The sequence below is a fragment of the Rousettus aegyptiacus genome, unplaced genomic scaffold, assembly GCF_014176215.1.
Source record: "Rousettus aegyptiacus isolate mRouAeg1 unplaced genomic scaffold, mRouAeg1.p scaffold_m13_p_8, whole genome shotgun sequence".
In the NCBI taxonomy this organism is placed as follows: Eukaryota; Metazoa; Chordata; class Mammalia; order Chiroptera; family Pteropodidae; genus Rousettus; species Rousettus aegyptiacus.
The window spans coordinates 54,026,035-54,038,762 of NW_023416311.1; the positions used below are offsets into that span (position 1 = coordinate 54,026,035).

The 12,728-nt window shown below is 36.6% G+C and overlaps 1 protein-coding gene across 2 annotated transcripts in view; it reads left to right on the forward strand.

The window, feature by feature from the left end:
• ERAP1 (endoplasmic reticulum aminopeptidase 1) overlaps positions 1 to 12,728 on the forward strand; it is a 32,853-nt gene that overhangs the window by 13,200 nt on the left and 6,925 nt on the right. For both annotated transcript variants that reach the window (XM_016159772.2, XM_016159773.2), the window contains exons 6-15: positions 215 to 369; positions 717 to 830; positions 2,029 to 2,160; positions 5,443 to 5,574; positions 5,716 to 5,787; positions 7,075 to 7,229; positions 8,732 to 8,811; positions 9,370 to 9,553; positions 10,855 to 11,011; positions 11,675 to 11,859. In XM_016159772.2, coding sequence (XP_016015258.2) covers positions 215 to 369; positions 717 to 830; positions 2,029 to 2,160; positions 5,443 to 5,574; positions 5,716 to 5,787; positions 7,075 to 7,229; positions 8,732 to 8,811; positions 9,370 to 9,553; positions 10,855 to 11,011; positions 11,675 to 11,859 — 1,366 coding nt within the window. The remainder of the gene's footprint in view (positions 1 to 214; positions 370 to 716; positions 831 to 2,028; positions 2,161 to 5,442; positions 5,575 to 5,715; positions 5,788 to 7,074; positions 7,230 to 8,731; positions 8,812 to 9,369; positions 9,554 to 10,854; positions 11,012 to 11,674; positions 11,860 to 12,728) is intronic.

Below are 12,728 nucleotides of genomic sequence, written 5' to 3' on the forward strand. Positions count from 1 at the left end.
CTGGATACCCAAGTCTGACTTTGTCACACTGTAGCAAAGTGACTAAATGAGTCACCAAGACCCTTTTCTCCATTGTGAAAGGTTCTTCCAGCCTAGAATTCCACGATTCTGCACAGGCAGCTTCAATTTTCCTTTGATCCCTGTATCCGTTCAATCTGAAAATTAGTGTGTTTAGGCAATATGTAGCTTATATTTTTATTGCTTCTTTCCTAAGATCTTGCTGCTATTCCTGACTTTCAGTCTGGTGCTATGGAAAACTGGGGACTGACAACCTATAGGGAAACTTCACTATTGTTTGATGCTGAAAAGTCTTCTGCATCCAGTAAGCTTGGCATCACAATGACTGTGTCTCATGAACTCGCCCACCAGGTATAGAGCTCAATCACACTTTTTAAAAAGTGTTGTTTATTGCATCTGTTACTGTTTTTACAGGATGTGTGAGGCTATTCATATATTGAACTAATGATTTCTACTGTCTTTTTTTTTCTGCAGGGAAAATTATTTCTTTAAACATTAAGTACCATGTTTTATAATGCATGTTGAAAGGTTTTTTTTTTACTTCGATAAACTATTAGTTACATAAATATACATTGATATCCTTATAACAGATGTTACACATATAAAATTTTTCCTTCTGAAGGCCTTATGTTTATGACTGGGTGGATAATCCAATCTCCATAGACGTGTGAATAATCTGAGTAATGTTTTCCTTTCAGTGGTTTGGGAATCTGGTCACCATGGAATGGTGGAATGATCTTTGGCTAAATGAGGGATTTGCCAAGTTTATGGAGTTCGTATCTGTCAGTGTGACTCATCCAGAACTGAAAGTTGTAAGAAATATTTTTTTTTGCATTTTAGATTGTTTTGTTCAATGTTGCTGGAAAATATTTACTGATCTTTGATTATAGAATTTGTAGATTAATAACTTCCTTAGTTTAGATGTGAATTGTTTTCAAAATGCTAGAGAACTTTAAAGACATATCTCAAAGGCTAATTTCCAAACTGGATTTTGAATCTATGATTGTTATCAAATTAAGTGTTAAATTTTGTCCTCCCTTAGTAATCAAAGAAATAGAAATAATTACAGCCTCTCTGTTCCGTATCATTTTGCCTCACTGAAGAAATATTAGGTGCAGATTCTTATTATTTCAGTAGAGAATCCTACTTGCCAAATCAAATGGATTATGCTTTATTAGGGTAACTCATTTAATTGTATATGAACCTAGACTCATGAGTCACAGATTTAATGCTTCAGAAGCTCATTTGATTGTATATGAACCTAGACTCATGAGTCACAGATTTAATGCTTCGGAAGCTCTACATGTTTATTTTAAAAATCATGTGTTTAATCTGTGAAAATCACATGCAGTAAAATTTTAAAAACTGCATAAACTATGTAAACCAAAAAACCTTTACCCTACTATGATGACTTTGATTTGCACATATTCATTTTTTCAACTTTCATCTTCCTGTATGAATAATTGACTTATATGTAATTATAATGTACATATTATACTACAATGGATCATAAATATTTTTCTATGTCTCTACATCATCTTTAAAAATGATTAAGTATATTATTCTATTGAATCATATGCCCTAAACAGGTTATAATTAGAATTTGTTCTTCCATTTTTTCTTTGACTACAGTTTTAAAGCAAAATGCCTTTGCTTTAAAATAGTATAAATGATGATTGGAGATGTTGAAGTCACTATACATTTTAGTTTTTTGGTTTGTTGCTGTTTATAGGCTTAATGGTTTTAAGTTAATATGAAATTTTCTTTATTCTAAAGCAGTAGATATTTAAGATGAAAGAAATCTAAAATGTTTACCTAAAGTCATTATTTCTTGGATGCTCTTTAGAAGACAAATATTATTTCATTTTGTAAATTATATAAATATGGAATACATTGGACCAGAAGTTTGAAGTATAAACCTATAACCCCAGATCAAACCTTTGTCTTTTCATATTTTTCATCTAAATATAAATCATAGGTGATATTGTCTTTTTTTGTGTGTCTCAATAGGGAGATTATTTCTTTGGCAAGTGTTTTAATGCAATGGAAGTAGATGCATTGAATTCCTCACACCCTGTGTCCACACCTGTAGAGAATCCTGCTCAGATTCGGGAGATGTTTGATGATGTTTCTTATGAAAAGGTAAAAATGGATTATAAGGGTGCAGTTTGGACACTAAACTTATAAATACTGGGATAGAGAGGTTATAGACAACGTCGTGGTTTGGGTTTCCCTTCATAAGGAGCACCCCAGATTGAATGCCTTCTATTCTGACCCATGCTGGCTGGAGTTCACTCATTTAGGTCTAATTTGCAATTTGGCTCATAATCCTAAAGATTATATTATAGTCAGTTCTCCATTTACTCTGTCATAAATTGAAAATTCATGTCTACAAGAACTCTGCCTTTTATTTATTATTCAACAAATCTGTATTGAGCATTGATTTTATACTAGGCAAAAATTCTTGCTCTTGTGTAGCTTACCTTTCAGTGCCTTCGAGAATGGTTTGTATTGTTTAACTAGGGTTAAATCCCCGGGCTGCGTATCAGTACTAGTCTGTGGCCTGTTAGGAACTGGGTCACACAGAAGGTGAGCAGTGGGCAAGGGAACAAAGCTTCATCTGTGTTTGCAGCCGCTCCCCAGTGCTAGCATCAACGCCTCAGCTCCATCGTCAAGCATTAGATTCTCAGAGGAGCACTGGCCCCTAATGCCAAAAAGGTTGGGGACCACTGGTTAACCATATGGTATCATCCTGCACAATGTATTTAACAACAGAATTGGAAATTGCTGCCAACATTTAATAATTGGGAAATGTTATATAATCAGATTTCTGGGTTATCTTGGGGGTGAATTAAGGAGGGTTCTGGTTACACTGGGCCTGTATTTCCCTTGGCAACATAGGCTGAAGCTAAGTCAATGGCTCCTTTTTTGTGAGATCAAAGTTCAGCTTTTTCACCACTTCTGTTCCCAACCATTTCTCTTGTCTTCTACGGAGCCAGAGAATGTGTCATTTATCATTACATTGGCTATTGTTTGCCGCAAACAGTATTTCTAGCATGTTTTTATAGTAGAGCAGGGGAGATAAAAACAGCTATAAACAGACATGTAGGTCAATGGAACAGAATAGAATCCAGAAATAAACACACATATATGGCCAATTTATGACAAAGGAGCTAAGAATATATTATGAGAAAGGACAGTCTCTTCAATAAATGGTATTGGGAAAATAGGACAGCTACATGCAAAAGAATGAAACTGGACCCCTATCTTACGCCACTCACAAAAATTAGCTCAAAATGGTTAAAGACTTAAATGTAAGACCAGAAACCATAAAACTCCTGAAAGAGAACATAGGGGAAAAGCTCCTTGACGTGGGTCTTGGCAACGGTCTTTTGTACGTGACGCCAGAAGTATAAGTGACAAAAGCAAAAACGAGATTTACATCAAATTAAAAAGCTTCTGTGCAGCAAAAGAAAGAAAATGAAAACCACCTATGGAATGGAAAAATATTTGAAAATGATATCTAATAAGGGATTGATATTCAAAATATAGTAAGGACTCATACAACTCAGTAACAGAATCAATCTGATTAAAAATGAGCAGAGGAACTAAACAGACATTTTCCAAAGAAGACATAACAGGTACACGAAAAGATCCTCAGCATCACTAATCAGGGAAATGCAAATCAAAACCTCAATGAGATATCACCTCGCACCTATTAGAATGCCTGCTATGAAAAAGACAAAGTGTTGGCGAAAAGCAAACCATAGTACACTGTTGGTGGGAATGTAAATTGGTGAAGGCACTACGGAAAGTAGTATGGGGTTCCTCAAAAATTAAAAATGGAACTATTGTATGATCCAGCAATGCTTCATTTCCAAAGAAAATGAAGACACTAACTTCACATTGCAACGTTACTTATAATAGCCAAGATATGGAAACAACCTAAATGTCCTTTGATGGATAACTGGATAAAGGGTGTATGCAATGGAATATTATTCAGCCACAAAGAATGAAGCCTTTCCATTTGCAACAACATGGATGGACTTAGAGGGTGTCATGCTAAGTGAAATAAGTGAGAGACAAATATCATCTCATATGTGGAACATTAAAAAATATAAGTTCATAGACACAGAACAGATGGGTGGTTGCCAGATGCAGGTGATGGGAGGTAGGCAAAATGGGTCAAGGAAATCAGAAGGTACAAACTATAAAAGTCATGGGTTTGTGATGTATAGCATGGTGACTAGTTAATGAAGAATTGCATGTTTGAAAGTTGCTAAGAGACTAGATCTTAAGTGTCTTAAGATCTTATCACAAGAAAAAAATTTGTAAGTATATGGTGACAGATGTGAACTAGAGTTATGGTCATTTTGCAATAGGTACAAATATTTAATCATGTACACCTGAAACTAATGTTATGTCAGTTACATTTCAATAAAATTAAAGTACCAATCTTATTTGCAGGTATATGCACTTCCTTCAGGAGAGAGAGAGAGAGAGAGAGAGAGAGAGAGAGAGAGAAAGAGAAAGAAAGAGAGAGACAGACACACACACACACACACACACACACACACACACTAACTACCTCTACCCTGAGGGAACCTAAGAAATTCTCCCAGAAAGGAGACTTCAAGTTATATATTAAATGATACATTGAGGATTTCTCAAAAAGAAGTAGGAAGGGCTTTCTAGGAAGAGGGAATCATAATTTCTTAGAAAAAGATGATTTAAAAGAGGGTGGTATGTTAAAAGAGGGGAAGAGAGAAAGAGAAAGGAAATTCCTCGTGGTTAGAAATTTCTATTTAAAAAAGTGCAGGGGGAAAATATCAAAGAGCACTTTTCTTGACTTTGGACTACTTCATTATGTCGCCACTCTGGCCATTCGAGGTATTTGAGTGTGTGACCCACAATCAACAGTAACGAGAAGGGAAAAGAGCTCCTAACACTGGAATACAGAATTTCCTGCTCCCCTTTTCACTGCTGCTCTTGCCCTCCCTGTCCTCTATTCTCCAAGCTGCCTGGGCTCCACCATTCCTCACCTGGTACTCACCTCTGCTTTCACCTCTTCTTGTACCTCCTCCTCCTCTCCTTCTTGTGACTCCTGCCCCGGAGTGGCAGTGGGAAAGCCATGTGGTGGTTCAAGGTCCACTCACCTGTGAATAAGGGGAGCTGATAGGCAGTGTTAGTTTGTCCCACAAGAAGGCTTGGTTATTGATAGAAAATAATAGTCCTCGGAGGATTAAGACTAGTCATGTTCTATCCCCTGGCTCATCAGGACAAAGTTTAACTTACTTTCTCTAATTGTTTTAAATCGCCATTTAAAAATGTTTCACACTAAAGGAATTATTCCAAAATGAAGTGTGATGGTTGACTAGATTCAATCTAAGCTATAGCTAAAACTTATTTATATTGTCTTTTCAGGGAGCTTGTATTTTGAATATGCTAAGGGATTATCTTGGCGCTGAGGCATTTAAAAACGGTATCATACAGTATCTCCAGAAGTATAGCTATAAAAACACAAAAAACGAGGACCTGTGGAATAGTATGGCAAGTGTGAGTATGTTTTTGTGTATTTGTACATTTGGAATTGACAGGCTTATGATTTTTTTTTTCTGCACTGTATTAATCCTTCTGAGAAGAATCATGAATGTTTTCTACAGAATTGAGAGTGATGTGTATATTTTTGCTTTTTAGATTTGCCCTACAGATAGCACACAGAGGATGGATGGCTTTTGCTCTGGAAGTCATCGTTCATCCTTGTCTTCAGTAAGTTTTTCCATCTGTACACATTACCCTTCAGCACATGCTTTTACTCCATAGCCTTTGAAGGATGACTCTGTGCCAGTCTTTCTGAGGTCCTTGATTATATCACCCTCACCCTAGATAAGACTGTGTTTAAACTCTGCTAGACTGACAACCTTCATCAATTTTTCTTAAAAATTATCTACGCAAGGGAGCTGCACAGCCTTATTTCGTAACATGTCTATTTGACACTAGTTTCTTCAGCTTCACTCTCTGTGAAGCAGTGAATTTATGACATGTTTCTGTTCTGGGAAGTTAGGGCTGTATCAGTCAGGGTATGTTAATCGTTTTTATAGCTCTTTATTTGTGAAAAAAATAATGGCAGTAAGAATTCTTGAGCACTTACTATGTATCAGGCACATACTAAGCACTTATGTGTGTGATCTCCATCACTCTTCACAATAAACCTATGAGTAGGGTACTGTTATCCCTATTTTTACAGATGAGAATGAGAAATCCAGAGGCATGTGGTTAGTAAATTTCAGAGTGGGGATTTGAATTTAGATCTAACTCATGTTTTTAACAAATCAGCTGTAAAGAATTCATAACATCTTAGTTACAAAACAGTCTGAGTCTATCTGGATAAATATTTTCATAGGCAGCCAAGGGATTCTCTGGAGATTTAGCAGGATTCTATATTCTTGACTTTTTTGTTTTTAGAGATCATTTTATTCAGTAGTTTCTAGGTTTGTTCTCAAACATATTTTATCCTTTTACTAGCTCTTAAATATTTCTGCAAAGCTTTTGTAGTATCAGACTATGTTCCTTTGAGTTCGTGACTTGAGTGTGGGCCATCTGGGTGTTATCACTTTGGAAGTACAGGCTCTTGACTGAACATTTTTCCCACCTTGCTCATCTAAAAGCCAGCATAATTACATAGGTGTTGGACACCTGGCCACTCTCCCTTCTCTACTTTCATTCACTCACTCACATGCCTGCTTTGTGCCTGGTGTCAAGCCCAGGATATGCCCAGTAGAATCAGATGTGGTATCTATTCTCAAGACGTACACATGTAGAGGAAGAGAATGGAAAGTAAACAGCCAGTGCTTTAACAGAGAGCATGCTATAGCTGGAGATGGGGGAAAGGGAGTAGGGTCAGGAGGGGTTAGGGAGTAGAGGAAGGGATGAGGAAGAGCTTCACAGAGGTGATTATCAACTGATAGCAGCTCTGTGAGCATAAGCTTGGGTTCTGTCTCATCTTAGAGTTGGGTCTAAGTGAGTCATGCATTTGCCTTTTTCTGTATAAACCAGCACTGGCAGCAGGAAGGCCTTGATGTGAAGACCATGATGAACACCTGGACACTGCAGAAGGGCTTTCCCCTGATAACCATCACAGTGAGAGGGAGGAATGTACACATGAAGCAAGAGCACTATATGAAAGGAGCCAATGACACTACAGAAACTGGGTAAGGTTCCTGGAGAAAACCTCATTTTGTTGCCTAGGTAACATCTGCTTTGTAGGATAAAAACTTATTTTTGAAATAATGCCTTTATCTTTAGTTCTGAAACATTTCAATCAAATCTATGTATTCTATAAAGTTGACTTATATACCACCATCTCCCCAGGAGATTGAAGGTAGCTCTAAATCTTGGTTCATCTCAGTAAAGCTAATGATATATAATTATATTAACATTTTCATGTTTTATAGTTTGATAGGATGGTAATTTCCGGTGACTTGCTTGAAAGCAGCTCCAATCTAAGTAATTGCACCTAAATTACAAATAGTACCTTGCATTTGGGTTGGAGCTAGAACAAACATTTAGGTGATTTCTGAGAATTATGGAAGACTTGATTCTCTTCTTTGGAAGTTTAAATTAAATCCTAAAACTGTTGTCTGCTTAATGCTATGGAAGGACATCACAGGAAATGAGCCCACTGCAATTTGACCCTAGATGGACACTAGTTAAAGGTTTTTTTTTTTTTTATTTTGAAATAATTTTAGATTTATGGATCAATTGCAAGCAGAGTGCAAAGAATTCCCATATATTCTTTACCCAGCTATATGTTGTTTACCACATTTGCTTTATCATTCTTTCTCACCTTCTTTATACATTGTTCTATGTCTGTATAGATACAGACATAAAACATAAAATATCTGAGTTCAAAAAAATACGCTCTCTTTATATATCTCTACATATACATACATACATACATATATATATATATATAAATAAACTGAGAGTAAATTGTGGATATGATTTTCCTTTACCCCAAAATATTTCGGTGTAGTAGTTCTTAAAAAATAATATTCACTTATATAACCACAGCACAGTTATCAGTTACGAAATGAACTTGATACAATACTATTACCTGATCTACAAACCTTATTTCGATTTTTCCAACTGTCTTGATAATATATTTATAGCAAAAGAAAAAAATTCTAGTTCAGAATTCAGTATTAGGATTACACTGTATTAATTGTCACATTTCTTTAGTCCTTTTTCCTTGAAACTGCTCCTCAGTCTTTGTCTTTCTTGATCTTGACATTTTTGGCAAAAACAGGCCATTTATTTGGCAGAATATCCTCTGATTTGGGTTTCAGCTGTTTCTTCATGATCCGGTTCCGATTATGCATTCCAGTAGGAATTCCCTAGAAACTTTATGTTCTGTGTATATGACACTACTAGTGGCCACAATTTTTAAAATAAGCCCTCTTAACGCCAATCAGCCAAACACTGTATAGGCTGACAGGGCTCACCTGAGCCCAAATTCCTGGCTCTACTCAAGTGGCTCAAGAAGGATGCATAGTCCTTGGAAAACAGGCTGGGGATGTTTTAATCTCCTGGCTATTGCAGTTTTGGTTCCATTCTTTCTTAAACTAGCTAGTGCCTGACACATGACAGGTGATTTAGTACCTGCTTGTTAAATTGAATTAACAAATGAACCATTCATCCTCCGTTCTTTTAGGTATCTGTGGCATGTTCCATTGACGTTCATCACCAGCAAATCAGACTCCGCCCACAAATTTTTGCTGAAGACAAAAACAGGTAGTTTCTTGGGAAAGTAACTAGGTTAATTTAGGGCAGAACCACAGAATTGTACAGGATTTAGATACTTTGCTTATTTATCTTGGTTAAAACAAAAGAATCAGGCCAGTCTTTATCCTCAGCAAATGCTTAGTTTTCAATTTCCAGGGAAGGATATAGGTTTGAAAATACTGCCTAGTTGGGAAAAAAAGGCTAGTTTCTTGCCAGGTAGAGATTAAAACAGTTGAGTTATGAAGAGGGAGAGCTTACTAGTGAAAATTCTCCATTACTTTGTTAACACTGCTGGGTTATGTAGTATGTATGGCCTGGAACATGGCTGCATTCTTCTCATAGATCTATTAATCTCACAGAATTGATGTCTGAAACTAGTGTTGGCTTTTGTCTATTGGGAAGCTGTTTTCTGGTTTCTAAAAGAAATGTATTCAATATGAAACTCATTCCAGTGTTGAAATTGTTCAGTATTGAACTTGCCTTTGAGTTGTGTGGTCCAGTCTGTGATCAGAAGAGCTTTCATCAGTTGAGAGAAAATGAAGCTATGATTTATTTTATTTGCTCTAGATGTGCTCATCCTCCCAGAAGAGGTGGAATGGATCAAATTTAATGTGGGAATGAATGGCTATTACATTGTGCATTATGAGGATGATGGATGGGATTCTTTGACTGGCCTTTTAAAAGAAACACACACATCAGTCAGCAGTAATGATCGAGCCAGTCTCATTAACAATGCATTTCAGCTTGTCAGGTAATACAAGCTCCTCAGGGTCTTGATTTAGTTCTGAAAGCAGGTGTTATCATCTGCTTTCGTAATTTCTAAAGATGAATATTATTGATTGCTAATAAGTCGAAGGATGTTTTCTCCTAAATTCTTCTAATAATCCAAGGTTGCTTTAAGCTGTATGGTTAACCTCTGGTCTGTGTTTGCTGGCTAAGGTAAAGGACGGAATCTGTATTTTAATCTTTTCCATTAACAAGTCAGATCACACTGAGGCACAAGTGTGATCAATATCCTGGAGGAGCCCCTTGCCTAGTCCCTGGAGCCTGGTCCTACACGTTCTCAGGCCTGCTATAACACATCAGTTTTTTTCCTTGCTGGGTCTTTAACAACCGTAACGCCTTCTCAGAAGACCCAGTGGCCCAAACCCAAGTTGTTTGCATCATCTCTTTACTAAAGGAGGGATTCCTCCCTCCCTACCCAGATACCAGGACTTCACCATGTCTTTATGGATTATAGCTCATAAAATTTGGCCCAACCAAATGACCTTTTCATTGTTGAGTATAGTGTTCACTCTAATTTTTGCCCCATGGTGATGATTTTTAAGGAAATGGTTGACAAGCTTGAAACTCAAAACTTCTTTAGCTTTTAGGAAGAACTGAAGTCCTAAGGGGAATCCCCTAGGTGGGAAAGAATAATTTATAATTTTCATCATATCCTATGTCCTTCTGCTCCAAATGTTGCATTTGCCCTTTTCTGGGTCTTTTCGAGGTTACAAAAAGCAATGGGGGATAAAGACACGGATTGCCTAGCTATTCATGCCTAAAACTATTCCCCTCCATAGCATACTAGTGCTCAAATCTTAGAGGGTTTTGTGTTTACTTATATAAGCATATGCCCTACCACTGAGGCTTTTAATACCAACCTTCTATAAGGAAGAGTTTATATCTAAATTCAGTTTCTTTTTGGAATGGGGAAGAGTATGTATTGATCCCAGGGACTCACACTGTTGACCAAGTGGCAGACTGTCTTACCAGGCTTCCAGCAAGATCTTTGATAAAAATCCCCATCTTTCTCTGGAAGTTCAGCACACAGTCCAGCATTTCATAGGACAGACACTGACATGCTTGCATTTTGTCTTGACCGCAAGTTAGCCCTAGCTGTTTGAGAAACTTCCTCCACAGAAAAGATGCTAATATAACTATTTATAAGGGACATTTATATCTGATCGAATTTTTTTGCTGGAAAGTTGTTAAAATGTCTTTTGAAACAAAAAGATTTTTTGCTGAATTTTTTTTTTTAAACTACTAACCATGGTGTCTCCTAATCAGCATTGGAAAGCTACCGATTGAAAAAGCCTTGGATTTAACCTTGTACTTGAAACATGAAACTGAAATTATGCCCGTGTTCCAAGGTTTGGATGAGCTGATACCTATGTATAAGTTAATGGAGAAAAGAGATATGAATGAAGTGGAAACTCAATTCAAGGTAAAAGCCTGAAATAAATTGAGTAGTTATGTAAGTGATTTGCTTTTGTGTGGGTGTGGAAAAGAGTTCTTATCATTGTGTGCGTATATATGTCTTGATATATATTAAAGTAAATCAAAATTAACTCAGTATTTGGATTGACTAGCAAAGACTTTGGTTTTATTTTGGCACTAAAAATAGGCACAGCACTATGAGGTTTTGTACTTAATTTTCATGGACGTTATTCCCTTTTTAATGTAGATCCTTTATTTTATTTTACTTCTGTATTATGATGATTGTCATTAAGATTTTCTGAGACTCAGGTGCTTGAAGAAGAGGCACAAAGCTGTTATTTTTGGCAAAATGTGATAAAGTCCTGTTGTATAATTTTTTCTAAAAATTTAATCATATAAACTGTCTCTTTTAGTTTGTTTTAATAGTAGCAGTTTATCTTGATTTTAAGGACACATTTATACAAGATTGTTGTATAAACACTAAAATAGTCATTATTTCTTGTTTCTGACCCCTTTTATCATTAAATATAAACAGAACTGCATGGTTTTAAAAATAAGCATTACATTAAACTTTAAAAAATATTCCCCATCGCTTGAGGGTATATTAGATTAGATTTAACATAAGAGATGTCCTTGGATGGTACTGGTGACACATGTGGCTTTCCCATAGGCCTTTCTCATCAGGCTGCTGAGGAACCTCATTGATAAACAGACTTGGACTGACGATGGCTCAGTCTCAGAGAGAATGCTGCGGAGTCAGCTCCTCCTCCTCGCCTGTGTGCGCAAGTATCAGCCCTGCGTGCAGAGGGCAGAAGGCTATTTCAGAGAGTGGAAGGAAACCAATGGAAATCTGAGGTCTGTCCTTACCAAACAACCAGTTTGTTCCTATAACGGGTATCTTTTCTATATTCCATAATCAGTACTACATGTCGTGAGAGAAAAAAAGAATAGACAAGTCTCCCCTGCTGTTCTTTTTGGGAAAATAAAATTTTAAGATATATCTATGTATCTCTCACCTTGTTTTAAGAAATCCTAGGAACAAACTTCTATACACAGAAGTTAAATATCTGGAGAATTACAATGGAATTAGAATAATTCCCATTTTGTATAGCCAAGGATACAAAACCTTATCAGAACTGAGAAGCCCAACTGGACAGGAACGGAAGCCCAACTGGACAGGAACAGAAGCAATGCCTCTCACCGAGGCCTCCAGAGTCCTTGACAGAGGGTGCACAGTATTTGCTGACATGGTCTAATAAGCAAAGTAGGATCTTCCTATAGCTGGAAATTTAATTCTTGCTATACTTAATTCCTTTCATATTTGGGGCTTAAATCCCATCTAGGATATACTAAGCCAACAAACAGCATACATGCTTCTATTTAAAGAAATGCTGACAGTGGTCCTACTGGATTCCTGACTTCTGTTCATGAACTACTTTTTGAGTCGTTTAATTTTTTTCTCTTGGCTTAAAAAGTGACTGCCTATTGAGTCACCCAGCATTATTAAAGTACGTTAGATACTTAGGTATTTATAAAAGTGGCATTTCACATTACATTTGTGAGACTGCTACTTACAACCTCGTTTTACTTTCTCTTCTTCCATAAAGTGTAACAAGGAAAGATGTTATTTTTGTTTCTATTTCTAGGTATATTTCCCTGATAATGGGGCCAGTTTATCAGTTCATAACTGCTCACCATTCTGCACCAAACACACTTCCTTTGCC